The 26,848-nt window shown below is 39.3% G+C and overlaps 2 protein-coding genes across 2 annotated transcripts in view; one reads left to right on the top strand and one right to left on the bottom strand.

Annotated features, from left to right (window-relative positions):
* Positions 1–76: 76 nt before the first annotated feature.
* On the bottom strand, positions 77–15,456 carry vwa7 (von Willebrand factor A domain containing 7). The gene is made up of 17 exons (XM_082502464.1): positions 15,266–15,456; positions 14,319–14,578; positions 13,893–14,126; positions 13,677–13,773; positions 11,218–11,352; positions 10,888–11,083; positions 10,604–10,773; positions 10,059–10,171; positions 9,740–9,856; positions 7,613–7,828; positions 6,951–7,083; positions 6,438–6,590; positions 6,205–6,297; positions 5,841–6,121; positions 4,516–4,652; positions 3,209–3,368; positions 77–3,121 (listed from the first exon to the last, which is right to left on the bottom strand). Exons 2-17 carry the CDS (start codon positions 14,550–14,552, stop codon positions 2,558–2,560), a joined length of 3,033 nt encoding a protein of 1,010 aa, XP_082358590.1. The 5' UTR covers positions 14,553–14,578; positions 15,266–15,456; the 3' UTR covers positions 77–2,557.
* A 5,490-nt stretch (positions 15,457–20,946) lies between these two features.
* LOC309687207 (von Willebrand factor A domain-containing protein 5A-like) overlaps positions 20,947–26,848 on the top strand; it is a 31,343-nt gene continuing 25,441 nt past the window's right edge. The window contains exons 1-4 of the mRNA XM_082501992.1: positions 20,947–21,060; positions 24,343–24,390; positions 24,549–24,751; positions 26,023–26,245. Coding sequence (XP_082358118.1) covers positions 24,348–24,390; positions 24,549–24,751; positions 26,023–26,245 — 469 coding nt within the window. The 5' untranslated portion in view covers positions 20,947–21,060; positions 24,343–24,347. The remainder of the gene's footprint in view (positions 21,061–24,342; positions 24,391–24,548; positions 24,752–26,022; positions 26,246–26,848) is intronic.

Raw genomic sequence — 26,848 nt, 5'->3', positions numbered from 1 at the left:
TATTACCCTGACTAGTGGTATACAGATACTGCTTCGTAAATTTGTCAGATGTCTCCATGATATCATCTTAAAACAACTTCTTTTTTTTTTTTTTTTTAAATGTGTTAAGAAATGCATTATTTCATCTTGGCCATTAAGTGATGATGGTCTGTGAAAACAATCCAGTTATTTACCCACTGCTTTATTTGATTTCTACTTTTTTATTCCACATTGGGAAAATCCTGGATCCAAGTTCTAGGATTTTGAGTTTTTCTGTGAGTTATTAGTTCTTCTGGGTTTTTAGAAGTGATTTATGTTTTTGTTTTGTATCATTTCATGGTTTTCTATTGTAGTGTTATTTTGCAATTCCTAGTTCTGAGTTTTGTTATAAAAATTTTAATTTTATTTATTTAATGGACAATTCACAACAACAGTTGCCAGGTAATGTATATTGCAAGGTAAATACACAACAATAATATAAGAAAACAGAGAAAACCCCAACAATCATATGACCCCCTATAAGCAAGTGCTTTGGTGACAGTGGGAAGGAAAAACTCCCGTTTAACAGGAAAAAACCTCCAGCAGAACCTCAGAGAGGGGCAACAATCTGGCACGACTAGTTGGGGGGTGAGGGTAGAAGGACAGGACAAAGACATGCTGTGGAAGAGAACCAGAGATTCAAGGGTGTAGATTTGGTTGTGGCATTGGTGAGGACGGATGATTCAACCATCGAACCCTGCCCTGTTTCTTATTTTTTCTTTTTTCTTTTTGCTTCTTGATAAAAGGATATATATGTACATATATATATACAAAAAACTTGAATCTTACAGTGTTTATTTATCGGATAAAATACCGTTATTATTGTCCGGCCGGAAACAGGCCGGGAGTGTCCAAATTCAGAGGCTGCGTCCACCTGAGGACCCGGCCTTTGTGGTCTAAGTGGGCCGGGTCCTCCGAAAGCCGGGTAGACCGGAAATGAGCGACTGTGAAATTGGACGGTCTAGCCTTCAGAATTACGTCACCTGCCGTCTGCTCCTTGCTGTCTAAAATATAACCGGACGCTGGCGTAGATGGTCGAATAAACTGCTGTATTCACACAGCTGCTTTCACACACTGCTGTGTGACAGCAGTTTATTCAGCTGTGTGAGAACCCGGAGGAATCCTCCCGAGGGATTGATAAAGTTTTATTTAATCTAATTTAATCTAATAACTTTAATCTCAGCCAAACCGATTTACTCACCAACAAATAAAACACAACTAAAGCACTGAAAAAGGCCAAACAATAACATGTTTAAGTTATTTGATGTTTACACAGCTACATTCTCGCCTGAAAATGTGTTAAAAGTTTATTTTGCGACCCAGAAAGAGTAATAAGAGTAAAACTAAGTAGCTGCAGTAATAGTAGCCATTGTTGGAAACTGAAATTGGCTGGGCCAGTCTGGGATATGGCTTTTCAGTTTTGTTGTCCGGGTGGAAAATCGGGAGAAATTGGGGAGAATGGTCGCCCCCAGAGATTTTTGGGAGGGGCACTGAAATTCGGGATTCCCCGGAAGAATCGGGAGTGCTGGCATGTATGGCCTAGCATAGCCTGTAACGTTATTGTGACGGACACATTATATGAGTGAACTTGACTTTAAGTGACTTACAGGTTTCTTTGAAAAATACTTTCTTATATCCAGGTTCTTCCTTTTTGCTGCCATCCTCCTCTTCTCCTCGCAGCGCAGGCTACTAGGTTTTCTTTCTATCGGGTTGTTTTTCTTTACTCGAAGGGATCAAATTATTGGTGGGGACAATTCAATAATCGCTGGATATTGGTGGGGACACGTCCCTTCCGTTCATGCCAAATCTACGCCCTTGCAGAGATTAGTAATAACTAATAATGAAATGCATAGAGGTGATGGTTGGTGTGATGCTTGGTTTTGGTTGTTTATGGTTTGTAATTTGTGCCTTTATAGTTTGGTTATAGATAACTTCATGTTCCTTCAGCCTTGTCTCTTTTTTTGGACTTTTTTTCGCATGTCAAGTTGATCTTGGGTGCACATTCAGTTGTGTCACTCTTCCCGTTTTCTTTTGGCAAGTGTTGTTCCTTCCATCTCATTTGTTTAGTTGTCTCCAGCTTGGTTTCCCACCAGTTCCAACTCCCCTCATTACCTTGTCTTTATATTGTCTGTGCATTCTGTGTTTTTGTGGAGTCCTGTATCCTAACTAATCTCTGATTTTTATGTCTTCTGTTTTTGTAATTATTTTCTTAGATTCTGGACTTTGTTTATGTTTTGATCTATCAGTATTAAAGCTTGCCTTGGTGTTATTGGTGCTGCTCCCCAAGTACAAACTACAAATGAATCGACCTCTCACACAGCCTTAAACGTGACAGGCATACAAATCTAGTTGTAGCAAAAATAAAAGGAAGTGCAATAAAAGATTTTTTATTCTTTGCAAATTTGCATCTTTTGAATATCAATACGAAAAAAAATTATTGGTGCTTCAGATTTTGCCTTTGAAAATACAGTAGAGCAAGCTCTGTATCAAGTCATCAACAGATAATTTTGACCAGCAAAACATTTGTAATCACACGGGGCTAAAGCAGAGGAAAGCACAGCAGGCCTAACAGCAAGAAAAAGAAGCCTGTGGGCATTTTCTGTCCAGTCCCACTGGTTTCTGTACTCTTGTTTTGTAGCTGCCTCTTCTGACCATTTGTTAGATGGCAGCGTTTCATGTTTCCAGCTTTGTCCCAAACCAGCATCTTTGCCTGAGTAGAGCAGCAGCTGGATGTGTAGCTCACAAACAGTGGCTGAGATACATCCAGCGACCATTCTGAAATATTCAAAGGGGGGCCCCCTGTCTCTAATCTGGCCTTGTGGTTGTGTTGCTCTTGGTGGTGGTGGTAGGCTCCATTTGTTGATTTATCCCTCTGTGTCTGTTGCAGCTCAATGCCAGGCTCTCCAAGGCTGTCCTCTGAGGTTGGGTTACTGTGAAACAAAATCAGAATACCTTCACCTTCCTGTAGCTGCAGAGCATCAAGGCCAGAGTGTCCGATATCTGATACAGACAGAGACACACTCCAGCTAGTCGCGTTGCAAATTGCAGAACAGTTCGATTGGACTCGTGCTGCAGAGCAGGATGGTGGGGACGTGTCTGAATCCTGTAGGCAAGAGAAAATCATCATATACACAATAAACCAAAAAACAAGTTTTCAGCAGAATATCCTGCAGTTTCTCTTATTGCTCACCTGAGGGACCACAGTCAAGTAGGCCACTGCATAATTTGAGTCAGCAGAATGAAGATCATTTACAGTCAGTGTAAGGGTGACTGTCACCCCTGCCTGCGCTGTGGCTGGAGTCTGGAGGTACACCTGGTCACGAAAAGACCTTTGTTCTGCTACAAGAAAGCTGAAGGGCAAAAACATGAATTGTGAAATCATTTAACTTATACTTACAATACTGTGCCAGAGTTTTGAACTAGCCATCATTTAATTTATATTTTTCTTAAAATGCGAAATAGATGCAAGGTTTTATCTCCTTTCTTTTAGTAGTCTTCAGGAATAGGTCTCCAGGCTTCTTAAAAGACATTCAAAGGTCCTCTTTGAATGCCGGCTGCCTTTTGTTCCACCCTCTGTCAAGATCATCCCACACTGCTTCAATAAAGTTAAGGTCCAGGCTCTGGGGAGGCCAATCCATGAATAATAGTGTTCTACTTTGTGTTTTTCTATCCAGGTATGCTTTTAATGCACTGGCAGTGTGTTTGGGATCATTGTCATGAAAAATTAAGCCACTGCCAATCAGGCCCAAAATGGAATCATACCTTTCTGTGTTCTTAATTGCATCAATTTTAACAAGATTCCCAACACCAATGGGTGAAATGCAGGCCAAACCATGACTGTAGATACTGACTGTTGTCATTCCATAAGACCCGTTACCACAGATTTTCAGTCCATAATTTGGTATATCTAAGCTTTTTCCCGTTTCCCTTCCTTGGGGATGGCTTCATGACGGCCTTTATAGGCATCTTTATCTGCTATGGATAGTTAAGTGGGCATGCCACTTCTTATTTTGTCCGCAACTGGTCTAATTTCCTCACACTTTTTAATGACACACTACTCAGCTAATAGTTCTTTTGAATAATCTTGTTGGTACATTTTGTTACTGTTTCACAGTGTTATCTTTGAAATTTTCATTAAAAAGAAATGGGAACAAATTATGTGTTTTAATAACAAAGTGCATAAAGTTAAAATTTAAAATTGGTTCTTTTCCCCATCTAAAGCACAAGTGCAAACTGCAATAGGTGCACACCCTTAATATATCCACTAGCAAAAAAGAAAATTAGAAAGCCAATCTGATATGAAGAGCAGAATTGAGGGGTGACTCAAGACTTTTGTACATAACTGTATAATTTAAAAAATATTTTGGGTTACTAAGTTTACATAGTTTTCAAAGGTGAGAGAATGCCAGCGAAGGTGACAAAAGAAGCGGGATGGCAGTCTAAGTTCTTTGAAGTTTGCTTTGTACCTGAGCAAGATGTATTTTCATTTTGATCTACCTGTGGGGCTCTGTCATAAGAAGATATCCACAGTCATCATCGGCTGTCCAACTGAAGTTCCGTGCTGCACCGTGGTTTTGGATCTCAAAGTTCACCACAGCACTCTGACCAGGCACGAGGTCAGGAAGAGAAAGCACCTGAATAATGTGTGAAACAGACTGTGTCAAAAGTGCACGGACCACCGGTCAAAGAAAGGTCATCACCTGACACCTCTACATAGATACTGTAGGTAATCAATAACTTATAATTGTGCCATCTGGCCCTGCAGAATTTAAAGAAGCAAGAAAATAGAGTTTTACAGAGAAAACTGTAAATCCAGAAAGTATTCACAGGGCTATACTTGTTCTACAGTTTGCCATGTTGCAGCCTTTTCTTCTCAGAATTCGACACAAAATATCCCATATTGACATTTTCGGGTTGTTTTCATTTTTCTCATTCTTCTTTGCAGAACCTCTCAACCTCCATTAGGATCGATGGGAAGCATCAATGCACAGCCATTTTCAAATCTCTCTAGACATGTTCAATCCGGTTCTAATCTGGTCTCTGGCTGGGACACTCCAGGATTTAACAAAGGAGTGGTCTTAGAGAGTCTTTATATGGGTTCATATGGCCCACAGCAAGAAGCTACCACCAGCATGCTTCACTGTAGGGATGGTATTGGTCTGGTAATATGCAGTGATGAGAAAAGTTAGATTCTTTTAACCAGAGGATTTTGTTTCTCATGGTCTAAAATGGTTGCCCTTCTAGAACGTCCTCATCTCTCCACAGAGCAATGCTGAAGCTCTGTCAGAGTAACCGTTGGGTTTTGATCACTCCCCTGACTAAGGCCCTTGTACCCTAATCTCTCTGGTTGGGCAGGCAGACAGCTCTAGGAAGAGGCCTGGTGGTTCAAAACTGGTACCATTTACGGATGATGGAGCACACTGTGCTCACTGGAAACTTCAATGCTGTAGAGGTTTTTCTGTAACTTTTCCCAGATCTGTGCCTCAGAGGTCTTGGACTTCATGGCTTGGTTTGTGCTCTGACATACAGTCTCAACTATGAGACCATATATATATATATATATATATATATATATATATATATATATATGACAATGTTGTGTAATAAGTGAAGTGATGTGAATACTTTCTTGATACACTGTAAGAGTGCAAGAGTGCTTTACATTTATTGTGCACAGAAATAACCAAACCAAAACAATTTCCATTTAAAATATAAGAAAAATTGAAAAATAGATGTACATAACAGAGTAACGGAGATGAACTATAGTAAACTTGGAGTAGAAAGCAGCCTCTGTCCTCTTCAGCATTATTGCTAACAATTACCTGTATCTGAATGTGAGTGGGCTCCACCATCTCTGTGGAAACCCTCTCCAGTTTGTTTCCTCTGCTGTCCTCGCCTGAAAGTCTAATGCAGAAGGGAACTCTGGGAAAAGGGTCCACCAAGCCCACCAGCTCCTCCAAGGAATAGATAGATGAAGAGGAGGAGTTGAGCTTCACCTGCTGAAGACTTTCTCCTTCAGCCCCCAGCAGTGTTGCATGACTAAAAGATGCCTCTTCATCTGAACCCAGGCCTGTAACAGCCACCACTAGAAAGGCAGGAACACCTGAAAATTAGAAAGATATATTCTTAAACATATTGTTTACTTACAAATCCTCATTATCGTGTAAATTTATCAAAATCCCTCACCTGCTGTAGGATTACCATCAACTCTGGCCAGACCCGGGTGTGTCTCATTGGTTATAATTGCAAAATAATACAGGAAGTCTACACCGCTGTCACCTGGTGGTGTAGATCAAAAGACAAATCAATTTTAAAAAATGTTTTTAAAAAAATCTCATACCACAGTAAAGCTGCATTTGAATTGAAAATGAATATCTGCCAGGTGATCTGCTTGATGTACTCGATATTATTTCTTTTACCTATAACATTGAACGTAAGATGCCCATTGCTCTTGGCTTGCAGTTTCCACTGGCCAGGTTGTAAAGGAGGAAACAGGTTGACACGGTACAGTCCCTGAAATTGCTGTAGCACTGCTAGGGGACCTTCTTCATTCAACAGTGACTGACTCTGGTCTGAGAAGAGAAGCATAAACAGCTGAGCTTATTTTACCCTCAAATTACAAAGGAAAAAAAGTTAAAGAATGATCTTTGCAAGGTAACACTTTAAAGTATGTGTGATAAATCTAGCGCGTAATTCCCCTGTAACTAAACTGAATTTCAGTGTAGTGTAAATACCTTTCAATATTTACATGTAAATATAATTATACTGCTATTTAAAAGAAAATATGCTGAAATTCAATTTAATTACAGGGAAATTGCACCCTGTACATGATATTTCAAGCAAATGCAAAGTACAGTTCAAAGTGCAGTGTCGTGATGGAAAAAAAGCTAACCCTGACTTCATAGCTGATGTTAATATGATGTGAGAATTACCTGATGGACTGGTAAGGATACACTCCGTCATAGTGCCAGAGACATGTAGGGTGACATTTTTTACCGAGCTGTCAACTCTAAATGTATGAACGGACATCAGGTCTTTGTGACTTTCCACATGGAGGAGGGTCACCTGAGGTAGGAGAAGAAAAATAAGTTGTGATAGGTAATGAAGGTAATGAAGAGTAATTATAAGTGATATCATTATGAAATTAAAGGTCTAAAAGAGAAATTAGTCGGCTTGCTGGAAAAGAAACTAATAAAAAAAAATTGAAATATACTTTGTGATATAACTTTTTATAAAATCTGACACATTTCTGCTCAGCAAAAAGTTGCAGCTAAGATAGACTACTTGATTAAAAAAGATTTACATGTGCTAACTGTCATGTAGAAAATGAAATTATATTGTTTTTTCAATGCTTTATAAGCAGCAGTTGCCATGTTTGTCTGAGAAAATTAGAGCATTAGGTCAATGGAAAATTTCATATTTAATTGAAATTTTCTAATATTAAATGGTTGATAAATTATGAAGGTGGGAAATTGAGACTGCTAGAATGAGGGAAGTTAACAGATACTGTGAGCTAGTGTACTACCTCAGTTCCTTAAATAACTTGTTAACTTTGTTTGGAGTGAATTTCCAGTAAAAAATCTTATTTTGGCACCTTGTCAGCTGCTGTGTTGTCCTCCACTATTGTGGAGACCCTGTGTATGTCAGAGTTGGTGGTGAATATTGTTAGTCCTCCTGACAGGGAGGACAGTGAAGAGTAGAGATTAAAACGATCAGGAGATAAAGGTTCTCTACTTCTCCTCTTCCTCCTCATTAACCTGCCTCGGCTCTCTTTGGTGTAGTTGGGATCTTCAGTAAGGAGAAAAGTCACCTGTAGGGAAAATAAGTGCTGTCAGCTGTAAGTACACTGACATACAGTTTGCTTTACTGCAGTCCCCCTGTCCAAAGTAATTTCACAGTGAGCAAGAGAAGGCAAACAAGAGGGGTTCTTTCAGTCTTTCAATCTGGCTGCATGTTATTTTTGCTCCTTATTAGTATAACTGCTGGATGAATTATTTTCTTTGTTACAGTTTTTTCTGATTGCTTAAGCACATTTTTTGTAACCATTGGCTAATTTTGCAAAACTCTTCACACAAATAAGAAAACCTGTCACCCAATAATCAAAACATTGTAGTTCTCTTGCAAAAGCAAACACAGCTAGATTAACTCTTCACACCTTCGTAAAAATGGTGTTTCCGTATCAAACAGTACACACAGGCCATCATCTACTAAGCACACAATGCGCCAACTGCACATTGATGGTATGAATACAAAACACATCTGGCCTTTGCTTTCTCTGTGCACAAGGTAGGCTATGTCAGTTTGAGCTCATACTTCTGTCATAGATCCATAAGCATAGAGGGATCCAAACTTCAAGTACTGGTGTTTATTCAAACACATCAAAACAAACACAAGTGTTTATTTCCAAGTATAGGATTATTTGCAATCGCCATAATGACTATATGGGTTACTTGGTCTGCAGTGAACATGCTTCCTCTGCCCCCAGCATCTGGTCATCTAGCAATTCTGTAAAGTAACAATTTCAGTATTTTTACATCAATGGTATTGGTGTGTTTCTCATTGGCATATGGCAGTGCTACAAATCTTTGTGCGAAGTGACTGTACTAACCGATTCTCATTTCAAGATGTCCTTATGGTACTTGCTACAGTGTAGCGGCTCGAGTTAGGCTGGACCCGTTGGCCAGCTACCCTCAGGGTCATTCCACGGTTGATGACATGGTCCACTATTGTAGCTCTGATGTCATCAGCAATTCTATTTCTTACTCTTCCTACCCTTCCTCTCCCCCTTCCTCGTCTTCCTCTTGCTCCTCCTTGTCCTTGTCGTCCTCTTCATCCTACTTCTTCACCTCCACGTCCTCTTCCTCGGCCTCCTCTACTTCTCACTCTTTCTGCTCCCTCCATTGTACTCCGCACACACAGCTTACCTGTATTATAGTGCTTAGGCTGATTGCAAAGTGAACTAATTATCTAAAAAAGTTTTCACATGTGAAAGTGTGCCAGACAGTTGGCAAATTAGTGTTAATGATAGCCATACATGTGTATACTTTTGCTAGGAGTGTGTTGGAAATTTGGTAATTGAGTGTTGTGCAGTGAATTGTGCCTACAGTTTTGCAAAGTGTGTGTTACAAAATTGCAAACTGAGTGCAAAGCAGTTTTTGTGCTTTTAGTTTTGCAAACTCAGTGAGTGGTTTTGCTATAAGTCTGAATAGTTTTAGAGATTGTGCTACAGGAATCACAGTTAGGGTTTAAGCATTCAGGAAAAACTGTAATAAAACTGTCCTTTGGTTAAAAGGTTTCATGATACAATAGCACCACTGTGTGGCCAGTGACAAAAACTACAATTCCATTAAACTTTTAATTTTCAACTAGTGTAGCTGCTGCCACCTGCCGGCCACATGAGGCAGGTGATCTCCACCAGCTTTCAGCAGGCACAGTTTCTCCAGGTAATTCTTATTTCCTTTAAAACCCATCTAAAAATGTAATTCACGCAGTGCTTTCTTTATAAATATACATACAAACAGAAGCTGTATAACCAGTAGCAATCACATCAGATGAAGGCTTTTATTTTAAAGTTTTGAAAATCTGAGAACAGGTTATTAAACAGCAGCTCCCGGTTGGTGTTTGTCTTCGCTGTCAACCTTAAAGCAGCTCTGATTTTTGTTAAACATAATGCTATGTGACAGATGAAAAAAAAAAGACTTCCCTTCAAAGGTGCATATACCTTGCTCTGTTTCTCGAGGGAGAGGGCCTTCACCACACCGAATAAATGGGCATCTTTAGGGGAAGCGTCAGTGAACACGAAGATCTCAGACAGAGGTGGACTGTGAGTGAGTGCCAGCTAATAACAAGAAGAGAGCAAGTTAGTGGTGACATGTCCAATCTATACAACTGCAGTGTTTGTGTTTTCTAACTCAGGTGTCTTAGCTGAAGAACTACAGGGTGATTTAAAGAAACCCCTTGTCACACACACACATGCACGCACACACACATACACACACAACATCACTTATTCTCTCTGAGTGTTTAGCGTCTAAATGTACCTGAATTGCGGAGAGGCACATCTCTGGTTCATCTCCGCCTCCAAGAGCCATCAGCCCCTCCATGTGCTGCATGAACTGGCCTGGATCATCAGTCTCAAATACCGGTCCTACTCCTGCACAGTACAGTAAATATAAATGCTTACAGACTGTGATAAGGAACAGCTTGTTTGCAGTCTTTATAGACCCTTATTGTCTATTTAAAACATATTTACAGTACCATAAGACTGAATCTTTAAGCTATCAAGAGGCTCTGTCTATAAGTTATTATATTAATATATTATTTCTCATTTCATTGCTTTCATGGAAGTCACAGAAGTTCATTCAGTCATTCTTTGAACTGAGGGAAACAGATGGCACAAATCTAGAGGCTCACTGTTGATAGAACATACAGTAGGCATGAAACATATAATCAGAACTATACTTTCTACAGAAGTATATAAAGGTATGTATATAATGGGAAACACAATCACACATTAACAGGGGGCAAAAGCCTCTACAGGTTTATCTGTTATGACCTGCAGGCACTTTTTACCACCAGCTGTCACCTGGATCGTGGAAGGGGACGAGCACAAAGGTGCCGAGTTGCCCCGGGCTGTTGGCTCTGCTCTGTATGATGGATTGAGCCCGAAGACGAGCAGCGTGGATCTCCTCAAACATGCTGCCTGTGGTGTCCATGACAAAAACCAGTGCAGGAACTTGCTTCACACTAAAGAGTCTTCAAAGAGAGTTCAGCAGCAATTAAAGACAGTCATTTCATGCAGCACAGGCATCACCTAAATCTTGTAACAAGTCTACAGTTCAGGGAGCTTTAGCAGTGGTTTAAACTTACTTGAGAAAGTTTCTGTGGCCCACAGAGTCTCTGAGGTCTCTCAGCACAGTCAGGGTGGCCTCAGTAGCCAAAGTGGCAGCTTTGAGATGGAGGTAATGATGAGGGGAGAAGAGAGGTGAGGTGCTGTCCTTGTTGATGCCCCCTTTGGCGCCCGAGAAGCGGCTGCTGTCTAGAATACCTCCATGACTGCATTTGCCTAGAAAAAAAAAACATCTTTACAGCTTTGTAGATGGAAACGTAGTTGAAAAAGTCTTTAAAATATTCTAAAAACCAAATGTGTTTATTTATTGTGTTTTTGTAACACTTTGCCTGCACGTGGCCGAGGTTTACCCTGAGGTTTTGGAGGAAATGTACTGAAATATCCAGTGGTGAGCAGCTGAGAGTTTCCCTGTGTGGTTTTCAGTCTTGGCAGAAGGTTGTTTCGACAGGTGGTACTGAAGCACTCCATACAGGTAGGTGTGTCTTCTGAAAGCAGAAATGATGAAGGCTTTAGTTTTTACATTTAAACTTTTTTTTTGTAATGTAATAATGAATATATCAGATTGACATATGTACAGCCAGGTTTCCAAAACATTGGGAGTCTGTGTTAAATGCATGACCAATAGAAATGATAGCTGATTTCCACTGAACCATTTAAAGCCACATTTGAAAGAATGTTGAACATTTGGCTGGTCAAGTTAATTAGTAAAGATGGGGAGTGCTTTACTAGATGTGGTGGGTCAATAGTTAAATGACGTGGATAATTATATGTGTATGTGTGTATATACATATACACACTGAGTGACACATTGAGTTTTGAAAAAAACCAACACATTATATAAATATTATATTCTTTTAAATGAAACATTATGCACCCTGCCTTCCTGGGTGCAGCTACTACCTTATTTTTTACATCACTTCCATTTTCCTGCTAAACTAAACACTGACATAATTGCTCTGATCAAATCGTTTTCTTTATTTTGTTGAGTCAGTCAGCCTCTGTTCTGCCTAGTTTAAATCTCAGCACTCAGTCATTTTGCCTTTCAAATTCTCATTCATGAAACCCACTTCCTTTTCATCTCTGCCTCCCTCTTGTCACTAATAGCCCCACCCAGGCCTCCGTCTTCATCTTCACTCTCATTGTCCTAATTTCTATCATTGCTGGGACTCCATTCTGGTACAAGTCTGATTACAAAATAACATATTAATCGAACTGTTAAATAATAACTGAATGATCTCTACTTGATGAAATAAATACTATACAGTAGCATATTACAGTTTTTTCTGATTGCTTAAGCACATTTTTTGTAACTATTGGCTAATTTTGCAAAACTCTTCACACAAATAAGAAAACCTGTCACCCAATAATCAAAAGATTGTAGTTCTCTTGCAAAAGCAAACACAGCTAGATTAACTCTTCACACCTTCGTAAAAATGGTGTTTCCGTATCAAACAGTACACACAAGCCATCATCTACTAAGCACACAATGCGCCAACTGCACACTGATGGTATGAATACAAAACACATCTGGCTTTTGCTTTCTCTGTGCACAAGGTAGGCTATGTCAGTCTGAGCTCATACTTCTCTCATAGATCCATAAGCATAGAGGGATCCAAACTTCAAGTACTGGTGTTTATTCAAACACATCAAAACAAACACAAGTGTTTATTTCCAAGTATAGGATTATTTGCAATCGCCATAATGACTATATGGGTTACTTGGTCTGCAGTGAACATGCTTCCTCTGCCCCCAGCATCTGGTCATCTAGCAATTCTGTAAAGTAACAATTTCAGCATTTTTACATCAATGGTATTGGTGTGTTTCTCATTGGCATATGGCAGTGCTACAAATCTTTGTGCAAAGTGACTGTACTAACCGATTCTCATTTCAAGATGTCCTTATGGTACTTGCTACAGTGTAGCGGCTCAAGTTAGGCTGGACCCGTTGGCCAGCTACCCTCAGGGTCATTCCACGGTTGATTACATGGTCCACTATTGTAGCTCTGATGTCATCAGCAATTCTATTTCTTACTCTTCCTACCCTTCCTCTCCCCCCTCCTCATCTTCCTCTCCCCCCTCCTCGTCTTCCTCTTGCTCCTCCTTGTCCTTGTCGTCCTCTTCATCCTACTTCTTCACCTCCACGTCCTCTTCCTCGGCCTCCTCTACTTCTCACTCTTTCTGCTCCCTCCATTGTACTCCGCACACACAGCTTACCTGTATTATAGTGCTTAGGCTGATTGCAAAGTGAACTAATTATCTAAAAAAGTTTTCACATGTGAAAGTGTGCCAGACAGTTGGCAAATTAGTTTTAATGATAGCCATACATGTGTATACTTTTGCTAGGAGTGTGTTGGAAATTTGGTAATTGAGTGTTGTGCAGTGAATTGTGCCTACAGTTGTGCAAAGTGTGTGTTACAAAATTGCAAACTGAGTGCAAAGCAGTTTTTGTGCTTTTAGTTTTGCAAACTCAGTGAGTGGTTTTGCTATAAGTCTGAATAGTTTTAGAGATTGTGCTACAGGAATCACAGTTAGGGTTTAAGCATTCAGAAAAAACTGTAAAACAGATTAGACCACAATAGAATGACATCTGAAGAAGCAGCAAAATCGGTAGTAGGAAAACTGTGGAAGAGCTGTAACTTTAACACGTGAAGCTATGCAGTATGATAAAATGATGCAAAATGAAAAAATTCTGTAAAGCTGTTACCTCAGTAACTAGTCTTTTCAAGAGGACCTTTACAATAATGTGTAGATACAACTAATTTTGTTTTTTTGTGATTAAATGGGACTATAATGTCACATTCATGAATCACCTTTAGCTACAGGCACGGCAGGCTCCTCTGGCTGAAGCAGATGGAGGTAAATAGAACGCTGGCCCATCTCCACCCAGTTACTGTGGCTGTAGAAGTCCTGACATAGCAGATGTTCAAAACAAAAACATAGCCAAAACATTTCACTTCATGAAATATCTCTAAGGTTAAGCTAACCCTCCCCCTATTATTAAAATTCAGTTCTGTGTGGCAGATTACCTGCAGTGAATGAAATAGCTGACCCAGGCTATGACGGGCACTTTGGTACTTTTTGGCCCGCACTGAGAGCACAGTGTGGGTCCAGAACCGTCGTAGCATGACCGTGGCACTTTCAATATGCTCTGAATCAAAGTGGTAAACTGGGTCAGACCTTGTGGAGCTCCGGAAGTCCATGGCTGCATTGGATTTCACCACATCTCCCACAGCTCTCCAAAATCCACGTCCCAGTCTGATCTGCAATCGTTAGACCAGGACTTTTATCATTATTTGAAAGAAATTCAATACGTCTGTGTTCAAATATCACCATAGGGAGAAAGAGCGATTCAGTTAAATTTGCATACTTACTTAAAGAGGTAATTCAAACACTTTATGAACCACTGATGCTGCATTACTCAGTAAATCTCCTGACTGCAAACATGACCTCACCTCCTCTTTATCATGGTTTCCATGGTGTTTTTTTAGTCCCCTCAGAGTCTCCAGGGTTACGTTTAGAATGGCCCGCTCTGTAATGTACTGGTGAGTGTGTGAGTCCCAGGACAGAGTCAGCACTCTAGACCACAAGTCAGGGAGGAAACCCTCGCACGGTGAAGCCAGGAGAAGAAGGTAAGGGAGGGTAAAAAGGTGCACCTGCCTCCTCCAGATTCCTCTGTGCTGTGACATTGTGCTCTGAGCAGGTCACGTCCTACCTGCATGAAATAAAAACGAAATGTCATTTGCCTGATATCAGTCTTGCTAAGACTCATTATTTTGTCTTTTAATTGAAAGGATTTGAACTGACCTGACTTCTATTGTTCAGTAAAGTTTTGTGCTAATTTGATCAAGCTGTGCCACTCAACCATGCGTACTATTCTGTCATCACCCGGTCCTTACCACCACCCCCGACAGCTCCTCTCAGATTTTTCTCAGCCTTGCCTGTACAGAGCCTCCTATTGTTCTTTTTCATCTTAATTCAGATACATTCTTTGGGATTGTTCTCACAGTCTGTGCTTTCACGAGGAGAGAGTGCAACAAAGCACAAGGCCTATAAAAAACAACCTGTTCCTTTTACTATGTCACGGTCCCAATTAAAACTCTCCAGGATTGATTCAAAGACAGTCATTCACTTTAACATTTCACAAAGCAAAAACTTTGGTGGTGTTGGTGGTCAGTTTAAGCAATCACTTGCCATTTACCAACACAACTAATCAATTTTTAACACTTTAGCCTAATACGTTAACTGACTCCAGTGCAAAAATGAGCACTAGATGAGCATGAAGTATGAGTTATTTTATGCCATAATGGTTATTTTTATTAGCTTCCAAATTAGCAGACAAATGCAAATATTTCTTTAGAGCTGTAGTCAGACCCAAAGAACTTGATAAAAACAGTCTCACCTCAGTTCATCCTGTATGTCTAGCCCTGTAGATCTGTTTGATCACGTAGCACAGCATCAAGAGTACAGAGTATCAAGAAACGCCACAACACATGCTTGTCAGTGGTTAAGCAAATCACAACATTTCCATCTTTGAAACAAAATAGCAAAGTCTTCACATTTGTGCGTCCTTGAGCTCTTGTTTCTTATTTGCTCCTCATGGATATAGAAACCCTCCCACCCCCCACAAAAAAAAAAACAGGACCTGAATGTTAGAGGCACTTTCTTCAGATGAGAGTTTAGGTGATACTGCACAGTCTTGGGTGTGCCTCTTAGCTTTAGGGGTGCACTGTGGGGCAAAAGATATCTCGTCATAGCTCCCCATTGCCCCTCCTTATCTCCCCATTAAAGCACGGTGCATTGATTCACCACAATAGGGCTGAATATATTACCAGTCAGGGTGTTCAACTAAGGCCTACCCCAACCCCCTCTTTGCAATGTATCACACTCTGTGTTCCTCACAAAACCAAAAAAAGCACTTTGCAAAGGCGTTGAAAAGAGGGGAATCAGTTGCTAGACAACTCCAAAGAGGGTGTTGAGCTTGCAGGACTGAAATGTGGTTAAGGTTATAAAGAATACAGGATGTCTCTGCTTTGTGTTTTTGTTGTTGTTTTCTTATGCTGTTTTGTTTTGCCTTTTTTTTGGCATTTTAATTATTAAAATTAATTATTACAATTGAAAGTGAAACACGAGATGCAACGGTTGTTTTGTTGCTGTGTCTCACTCTCCTGCCCTGACAAACCAAAACACAGCCAAGAGGAAATTCTAATGTGTTATAGAAAGTGATCAGTGGGAGACTTTGCTATGGAGCTGCAGTTCTAATGAAGGACAAGTGCATTGCACATGGTTCCATGCAGGCACTCATAGCAAGAAAGAGGCTAAACAAGTCTGCTAACTTTTGCAATTTACCAGAAGAGTGCTGAGGTTGTTGAGGGTAAGGTTACTGTTTCCTGTTTACCTGCAGTAACGTAAGCTAGTTCACCACACTGACATTTCTGTCTGTCACCTCAACCAAGTACTTGTTACAAAAGCTTCTTTCTGTACTGAACAGTACAATTTGTGTCTTATTATTTTTATAATTCATGTAACTGGAGAGTCCTCTTCACAGACAAAGTTTAATATTGGAGTTCTACAGGGTTCAGTACCAGGACCAGTTCTGTTTACATTATACATGCTTCCTTAGGCAGTATCATCAGAAGGCATAGCATACATTTCCATTGCATTGCCAACTTTATCTATCCATTAAGCCAGATTACACACACCAATTAGTTAAACTGCAGGAATATCTTATAGACATTTTTCAAATGACCTTGGCCTCCAGTAACACTGTGAGGAATCTTGGAGTCATTCTTCACAATGATATGTCCTTCAATGCACATATTAAACAAATGTCTAGGATTGCTTTCTTCCATTTGCGCATTATATCCCAAATTAGAAACATCTTGTCTCAGAACTAGTTCATGCTAGTTCTAGTTTATGTATTACTTCTAAGCTGGACTACTGTAATTCATTATCGTCAGGATGTCCTAAAAACTCCCTGAAAAGCCTTTGGTTAATCCTGCAGCAAGAGTACTGACAGGGACTAGAAAGAGAGAGCATACTTCTCCTATACTGACTTCCCTTCATTGGCTCCCTGTTAAATGCAGAATTCAAAATCCTGCTCCTCACATACAAGGTCTTGAATAATCAGGTCTCATCTTGTCTTAATGATCTTATAGTACCATATCACCCGATTAGAGCACTTTGCTCTCAGACCGCGGCTTACTTGTAGTTCCCAGAGTATTTAAAAGCAGAATAGGAGGCAGAGGCCATCCGTGCCCTAAACACACACACCCGCCCTCTCACATCATCTATAATTGACTGAGACAGGACTCTCTTCCAGACACTAAACCAAGGAACAATGTACATTTCAATTCCTTTAATTTTAAATATGTTCATATTGTCTCTCTCTCTCTCTCTCTCTCTCTCTCTCTCTCTCTCTATATATATATATATATATATATATATATATATATATATATATATATAATGTTCTTCCTCTACACCCCCCCCCCCCCCCCCCCCAATTTTTGCACATGTCGAGGAGCGTGTCAGGCTACATTTCACTGTGTGTTATACTTGTATAACTATGCATGTGACAAATAATAAAGAACCTTGAACCTTGAACCTTGGGTCTTCTGTGGAACCAGGTTCCAGTTTGGATTCAGGAGATAGACATTATTTAGTCAAATTTGTGAAAAATCAAAGACTTTCAGAATTTTTCTGAATGCTTCTTTAGCTTAATTCTAATTGTTTTACTTGTATGTATCTTTCTGTTGGCAGCAATTGAAAAATAAACCCAGTGCTTTGGATGAAATGAGCTCCATTCCTTTAATTATTGACTTTGCATGTTTTCTGTTCAGTGTTGTGCAAACTATGTAACACATTTATGAACACTCTCTTCTAAATTTAAGAACTGACTACTGTAAAAAAAAAAAAGTTCATATCTCTAACCTAAAGTTTAACAATTTACTCTTTGCTTAGGTCTTGGTATGCTGATTTCAAGAAAATGAACGATAGCTGTCTACTTTTTTTCAATAATACTTACATATATTACAACAAACTTGCAATGTCAGCATAGATTTAATATCTACAGCATCTACCTATACACTCCACTTCAGTACACTTCAGAACTTCTTTCAGTAACTACGAGCTGTGCTATTGATATGGCTTAAGCCAATCACCTTGAACATGTGAATGGTTGTATTCACAAGATACAAGTGAACAAAACAAAATAAATTCTATCGTAGAAACTGAGATCCCTACCTCTGAGCATAAAAAGAAGGTTTCTGGAGAGCTTAAACCCCTACATCCTGAGAGATTTGCCTGGGGTGCAAAACTACATGTATAACGTTGTGGTCTATGGAGACTCCAAGAAGGCTCATGATCCACACATGTAGGCAGACCTCAAACGCCTCCAGATAAATGCAACAAAAAAAAAGTTTGTTCAGCCATCCCAGCTTTCCATTTCTGATAGATGTGATTTCCAGAGATGGCCTGTGCTCTAAGTTTTTGCCTGACTATACAACAGTGCTGAGGCATTCTGGGAAGTAATACACAGACTGAAATGCAGTGGAATTTGATGGCAGAAGAAAGCTTCAGGGAAACTAAAACCTATCACAAGTATATATATAATATAGAAATAGAACAGATAAAATACAAATAGTACAAATAAATAAATGAAGACAGAAAAGGAGAGAAAATATTGACGTGTGAAACAGAGATGTGTGCAAAAGAGCTATAGCTTAATATGCTGCCTTAATATGCTGGATGACCTGATGTGCAAAAAATTATTATTTCTGTTCAATAATAGGTCAGCTGTTCAAGAGTCTGATGGCAGTGTGGAAGAAGGAGTTGTTGAGTCTGGATGTTCTGGATTTTACACTTCTGAACCTCTGTCCCAAGGGCAGAAGTGTGAACAGTCTGTGTTGTGGGTGTGTGAGTTCTTTGAGGATGGAGGCAGCTCTCCTCTGGACTCTGCGATGGTAGATGCTCTGAAGAGAGGGCAGCGGAGTCCTGATGATCTTCTCCACAGTTGTTATCACTCTCTGCAGGCGTTTGCGGTCCATGACAGTAGTGCTGCCGTACCATGCTGTGATGCAGCTAGTCAGTTCTAGGTTACTGGAAAACCTAGCACTTGTGATTTATGACCCTGGATTCCATACCTTCGTTACCACAGATTTCTGAGACTGAGACACTTTCCTAGCTCAGCTTCACAAAAACAACATTGAATGCAGAGATGGGCAGTAATGCCTTACTTGTAACTTCTTTTTACAGCGAAAAAAAACCCTAAACGTCCAAGCAAGCACCGAGTGCGCTACGACGTAATGAGAAATTCACAGAGAAACTCGCGGATTCTTCCACTGACTGCTGCAGCACACCTGCACCGGGGTAAACCTCCGCCTACCCTACTTCTGCTTTGCAGGTGACAATAGAGCAACAGAACTGCTAGTCTTTGATTTTATTTATTTTCTGCTGTGATTTACTTGCATCTATTTGAAAGAGTGAGTGTAAACACAAAAAAAATTTTTTATTTTATGTGCTGGAATGTGCAGAAAATAGGTTTAAATGTTAAACAAATTTCTTCCAATCAGAGAATGTTGCATATAATTAAATGTTTGATGCATAAAGTTAAAAGATTAAAACTAATAAGACAAGTTTTTAAAACAGACTTTTCCATTTGATTACACATTGTATGATGGATTATGTAGAAAAAGTAGAATTGGGCTGAAAGATCTATTGCTTTATTACCTGTTCAGGTTGTAAATCGTGTTTTTAAAAAGTAACTAAGTAATCAGTAAAGTAACGGGATTACTTTTGGGGGGGAAGTAATCAGTAATTAGTTACTGATTACTTTTTCAAGTAACTTGACCAACACTGATTGAATGTGTAATTGCACTTGTATCCTGCATCCTGTCACCAACTGACAGAAAATTCTCCATAATCGAAAAGTACAGATTGGCTTGTGTCTGGTGCGTGAAGCAGTGGAGAACCTGTGTATGGGGACTCAGATTTACAGAGATAAAGTTCAGGTAGGCAAACACATGGGAAAGGGAGGGCCAAGGTTCTCGACCACCATTTTGGTCCATCAGCAGACAGGGCCCAAGCACATTCATCCTCAGTGACACAAAACACTGGAAGATAGAAAGACTTTCTCCCTGTTCACAGTGGTCTAAAGGGTCACCGCAGAATGACTTTTAAGAGTAAGCAGGCAAGGTTCGCCTAGCAGGTAACAGAAAGAGAGACACCTTCCTGTTTGGTGTAAACATTGTGTAATAAAGTATCCCTCACATGGAGGATTAAAAAAATGTAAATGGTGTAGGTGGATCTCTTCACTTAAAAATGAAAATAAATGAATAAAAAAATGTATCAAGAAAAATAAGGCTAAAGTAAAGTTTTACCTTCAGAACTTCAGCTGACTGCATTATATTTTGTTTTTAAACTTTCTATTATTTCGACATAGGCTTAATAAACCTGAGGTGTATTGCGTGAAAGAGATTTTTATCCAGAGTTTGTTGATTCCAAGTGCTTTGCAGAAACATAGACATGCTATTTGGCTGGTAGATGCTTGTACCATCTACCAGCCAAATAGCATGTCTATGTTTCTTACATGTGTTAGGCTAAACCATTATGTGAGGCAGGCAAGAGTTGGCTTTTGTCGCTGCTGCAGCTTTTTCACAAGCAGAAAATGTCTTGGGTAATGGAGATGTTGGCCACCAGGCGGCAGGCAAAACGTATTTTGGAGAATTCATATTTAATGCGATCTGATAAGGGAGATATATGAGACACACAGAGAATTGGCAGGTATGATTACTCTCACTCTCTCCCTGTATATATATATATATGAAAAAAAAAATAGCACTGGGTGTTTACAAACTGCGTTTGAAGATGTATTAAGAACGCTGTATAAAAAACTCTTTAAGAATTTAGTCTTAAATGCAGATGTTTGTATTTCAGTACTTGTCTTGTATGATGTTCTTTGGTCTTCAAATACCAGACTATTTTAACAACGGTGATGGGTAAGTTTTGTATAATAATAATAAAAACAAATTTAAGGTCCACCCACTCGACTCTGACGCGATCTCACTGAAGGGTTCCCACGGATACAGGAAAGTGTTTCAGTTCGGTATAGAAAACTGGCGTAGGGGCATTTAAGCCACATTTCACACACTGAAGAACGAAAGTACTTTGAGGAGACAAAAATCTTTCTTTTCAAAGGTAGGCATTTCCCGCACACTTGTTGCGTGTGTTTTGTGGAGAATTCTGTTATTTTTCTTTTCACAAGAAGCGGGCTGTAAAAAACAAAAACAAAAAACAAATACAAACTGAAAAACAGCTTCGATCTGTGATCACCCCGCCTTCACATGACTTATTATTAAATATTCATCCGCTCTGCTGTTTTGATCAGTTTGAGAGTGTGTTTTGATCACGTGGAGAAACTATGTAATGGCATGAAGACATCATCTTGCCCAAATGATGTTTTTCCAACACATTTAAAAAATATATTTTTAAGGTTATCGGTACTGACATCTTAAGGATTTTTAACAGCAGTCTTAGTTCAGGTGTTGTGCCAGCCCGTTTCAAACATGCTGTTGTACAGCTTTAAAAAATCATCTGGATTCCTCTGTCCTCTCAGATTTCTGGCCTATTTCAAAGCTTCCTTTCCTGTCAAAATTTTTTTGAAAAGATTTTATTCGTTCAGCAGCAATCTTTTTTTAAATTGACACGGTGTCCTTGAGAGGTTTCGGTCTGGTTTTAAAGCTCTTGGCAGCGCTGAAACCGCAAAGTTTTTAACGGTCTTTATTTAGCCACTAACTCAGGAGACTCGGCTGTGCCTTTGCTTTTGGATCTGACAGCTGCCTTTAATACTGTTGACCACAGCATCTTGATCTCACATTGGGGCATTGCAGCATCAGATTGGTTCAGTGGCATTAGAGTGGTTCAGGTCTGAGAGGACTTTCTCTGTGAGCTTTGGAGATTTTATCTCTTCCTCAGCTCCCTGTAACCCACACAATTTCCTCAGGGATTAATAAACTATGCTGATTCTCATTCTGATTACTTGTGGTGTTGCCCAGGGATCTATATTGGGGCCAATTTTATTCTCTATTTATATGCTACCTCGAGGTCTATTTTTTTTTTTTTTAGAAAATATAACATTTGTTTCCATTCATACACCGATGACACTCAGATCTATCTAGGACTGAAGACGAGCTGCCCTGCCCCACTGCTATGGATAGTTACCCCACCATTACTTCAGTGTCTCGGTGAAATTAAAGCCTGGATGGCCTCTAACTTCTCTTTAATGAGAATAAAACCAAAGTGATAATTTTTGGACCAAGTGGCAATCCCAGCACAGCTGATTTTAACCGGCACAGTCTTACTGCTTATATGTTGGAGTTATCCAGATCTGCCTTGTAAGACTGCAGTTGGTCCAAAATGTCGCAGCTCGTCTTCTGACACGAACCAAAAGACGCGAACATATTTCCCTGGTGCTTGCCTCTCTTCACTGGCTCCCTGTTCACTTTGGAGTTGATTTTAAATTTTTTATTGTTGACTTATAAAGCCCTGAATGGAAAGGCTCCTGGGTATTTGTCTGACCTTCTATGGGCCCTCTAGATCTATTAGATCAAATGATCTTCTGCTTTTATGGATACCAAGGTTGAGGCTGGTTCAAAGAGGCGATCGAGCGTTTGGGGTTGTAGCGCCTTAACTGTGGAATAATCTACCCCTACACATCAGACAGGCTCCTTCTGTGAAACCTTTTAAATCTCATCTTAAAACACATCTGTATTCACTGGCTTTTAATGCAGTATGAAAGTTATTTGTTATTTATTTGTTGTTTGGTACCATCATAAATTATTTGGAATTAGTTGTTTTGTATTTTTGTACAGCACTTTAGTCAACGTTGTTGTTGTAATTAAACGTGCAGTATATATAAATAAACGATAACGAAACTATTATGGTTTGATCGAGGAGGTGATCAGGGTGTCAATGGGACAGTTTGAGCACATGGGCGAGGTTCTCTCTTAAACGCTACACGGGTATTTTTGAAAACGTAGATTTTCCGATTTCCTTTAAAAAAAATCTCGTCCACACAAAATATCTCCGTTGTCATGTAAATGCAAAAAACCGGAGTCAAAAAGTCAAACCAGAACCCCTAACCCACTAAAAAATGTTGGCCAATCAGAAGTCTAGAAACCTGGGAGAGAAAGAGTATACAGGGTTTTGTGTCCTCACAAAACCTTAAGTACTGAAAAGTTTTATTTTTATTTTTGGAAAGGCAACTTATTTTGTGTTACTTTTCAAGTGCGTTCATCATTTTAAATGTTAAGAAATGTTAAGAAAAACATTAGGAATGAACAAAATGTATACAGCATACATAAGTTTAATATATATATATATTTTTTTAATTCAAAACCGACGTCGGGATTTGGGTTATGAGAGCGTCTGTGTTGAAGAAGCCACGTCCGAAGTTCACTCTGACCTCTCTGTCTTTCTAAATGGAGGGCCAGTAACTGCGTGTGTATATGTAAGCGTGTAAAAACTGCAGATAGTAAGATTAAGAGCAACAATATCTTGTCTCTATCCACCATTGTACAAATTCATCTCATGTAAACAATAACGTGGCGCACAGCGTGACGTCAAAAACGGCGCACACCTTTTACATTGGGTGACAAATAAAAACCTAAACTCAGTTTTCAGTGATGGAAATTTGGATGAAAGGTGCCACGCATAGTAAAATGCGTGGCACCTCCTTGGGCACAACGCCACAGGTGGCCTGTCTTTAGGCGTATTAATTTTTTTGTTAAGCTGCTAGAGTAACATAGTGTCACTGAATCTTGTTCTTTTAATTAGTGTCTGAAAAGTGTTTTAATTTCAGGTCTGGTAGTATTGTAAGTCCTGCCACGTAGTTTGCTGTTTTTTCCCCTGCTGCTCCTTATTAGTTTCAGTTATTTTATTAATAAAAATCCTTTAATTAGTTTTTCTACGCCTTTGCCTTGTCAACAACCATATTTCCTGGGGTGTATCTCCACGCCAAGCGTTGTCAGTTCCATGTTTACAGACAGCTGTCTTTATTAAATTTTATTTCATTTTTGAGATGCTAAATCTATTTTGGCCTAGCTGAAAAAGACTTTAAAGCATTCACCTTATCCCTGACTGTGGTTGCTGTCCATGGTGCTGATCAAAAGCTGTAATGATGCTACTGATATTATTATTATTATTATTATTATTATTATTAAAAATATATATGTAAAATATATTATTTTTGCACTCAAACACTGTGTGCGTGTGTGTGGTGGGGGGACTCATTTCTCTCAAACAAACCATTTTCTGAGCTGCTAGAATAAATGTTTTTGAGTCTGGTGATGTGAAAATTCGCTTTGAGTATGTGCAGAAGAGACAGACTCCAAAAAAAGCTGATAAGTGTAGTATAATATACTATGTAAACTGAAATGTTTTATTGAGGAAAACTGTCTGTGGTGTTTGTCTCTTATACAGGTACAATGATGAGATGCTGTGGTCTGCTAACTGCCCAGAACAAACCAGGTAAAAATCTGATAAACATTAAAATGAATTTTCAATTTGTCATAAAAAAATTAATAGAGTTGCATGGACAGATGGCTCAGCAGAAAATCTAATTAATTGACTTTAAAAAATAAATGCTACTATGAAGTGTGACTGTTAGAATTCTGTTTGTCTGTCAGTTCCCCTGAAGAGCATTGAGGTGGAGCTGGAGGTGAGGGACCATGTGGCTACAGTGGTCTCCACTCTGAATTATGAGAACAAGGAGAACAAACCATTAGAGGCTGTTTTTGTCTTCCCTCTGCCTGGAGACGCTGCTGTCTGTCATTTCAGTGCTAAGATCGGACAGACACAGATTGTAGCTGAGGTGATGGAAAAACAGAAGGTGAGCTGGACAGTAAATATAACCTCATTATAAGTAAGATTATCTATTCCATGGACAAAAAGCAATGTGTGGTAGGTTATCCATAGACTTGAGAAAAGCATTTGACACTATAGATCACAATATATTAACAAGAAAACTGGAACGTTAGGGTGTCAAAGCGGTAGTTTTAAATTTGTTTCCTGAGTAATTTAAGTGACAGGAAGCAGTTTGTGAAATGAAATGGTTGTTGCTCCTTATGTATGGACATTGCTTGTGGTCTACCCTAAGGGTCAGTTTGGGGCCCAAAATTCTTCAACTTATACATCAATGACATTTTTAAAGTCTCCAAAGTATTAAAATGGTACTATTTGCTCATGATACAAACATTTTCTGCTCTGGTGCTGATCTGCAGAAATTATTGGATGAGATGACTAATGAAATAAGTAAAGTGAAGTTCTGGCCTGATAAAAACAAATTGTCATTAAATTTGAATAAAACACACAAGACACTTCACCTGCCGCCTACTGGTGTTGGCCAGAGGGGCCGATGGCGCGATATGGCAGCCTCGCTTCTGTCAGTCTGCCCCAGGGCAGCTGTGGCTACAACCGTAGCTTGCCTCCACCAGTGTATGAATGTGAGAGTGAATGAATAGTGGAATTGTAAAGCGCTTTGAGGCCTCGAAAAGTGCTATATAAATGCAATCCATTATTATTATTATTATTATTATTATTATTATTACCAGCAAAAGCTTTTGCATTTCTGTCCATGGAGTGAAGCTGTGGAACAGTTTGAATATGGAGTTGCAGCAGTGTCCAAACATAAAGCAGTTCAAAAAGAGTTATAAAGATATAGTTATAATGATTTTCATGAAAGAAAAGGAAAATGTTGAAATTCAGTGAATGTCTCTATTTAGAAAGTGTCATGATGTGATGTATATACAGTATTATATCAGATATCTGTTCGCTATTTTTACTGCAGATTTTATCAGTAAGGAAGCTGACTAAATATTGATAACCTAAGGCAAAGGGATGGGATTAAATAAGTGTGTAGGCTACTACTTCCCACTCCTTTTTGATATGTAACTGAATCGGAACAGTTGAAGCAATATTGAAATGTATTAGCTTTATTTTGTATAGCATTATTTTCTCTTCGTTTCTTTTCTAAATGTACTTGTATATTGTTCACATGATTGAAATAAATTAACAAACAAACAAACAAACAAACAAACAAACAAGATTCAAATTAATAATAAACACAGTGAATGTCACTGACATGTGCCACCTGTCCTTCAGGCTCGTGAGGAGTATGATGATGCTCTGAGCTCCGGTCAGCAGGCCTTCCTATTGGAGGAGAGTGATCAGAGTCCAGATATATTCTCTCTGAGTGTGGGCAGTCTGCCTCCAGGAGAGAGCGCCTCCATCAGGTTGGAGTATGTGGCTGAGCTGGCTGTGCAGGCTGATGATGGTCTGAGGTTCTGTCTGCCTGCTGTGCTCAACCCTCGATACCAGCCTCGGGGTAGGAAAAAACGTTGACACTAACAGAAAGCCTCAAACTCACACCTCTGCATAGAAAAAGGTTTCATAACTGCAACTATGGTGGTGGAGGAATTTCCAACCTCTTTCTCTCTCTCCGTCTCTCTTCCTCCATAAATAAAATATTTTTGAATTTGTTATGTAGACAAAAAAGATAAACTTGAAAAGAATTAAGCGTAACATGGAAACATAAACATTGAAAGCAACTGTCTTTCTCAACACTTTATTTTCAAGTCCAGAATCTATAACATGATTAGGGGATGGACTTTGGGGTTATGGAGTATCTGTGCTGTGTTAGGCTATGTCATTCTTTCTTTCTCATTCTGCATTTATTCTGTCTTTCAAACATACAAAATTATTTGATTGCCCTTCCACCATTACTATAACTGCAGTTTCTTTGCTCTTTGTGTCATTTCTAGCCACAATTTAAACACAGGGGTTACTGTGGCTCCTCTGAAAGAGAACACCTCAAATCAGAAGTACTTGACTCCCTGGTATAACTCGCAAATGTGCACCTTAAAGCAGATAAAGTAAGCTAGAAACAGTGTCTCACTAATTAAGAAGATCATCATTTAGCTTAAAAAAT

The sequence above is a fragment of the Aulonocara stuartgranti genome (genome assembly GCF_965226115.1).
Source record: "Aulonocara stuartgranti genome assembly, chromosome: 14".
Lineage (NCBI taxonomy): Eukaryota > Metazoa > Chordata > Actinopteri > Cichliformes > Cichlidae > Aulonocara > Aulonocara stuartgranti.
This window is presented reverse-complemented; position numbering and strand designations above follow the sequence as displayed.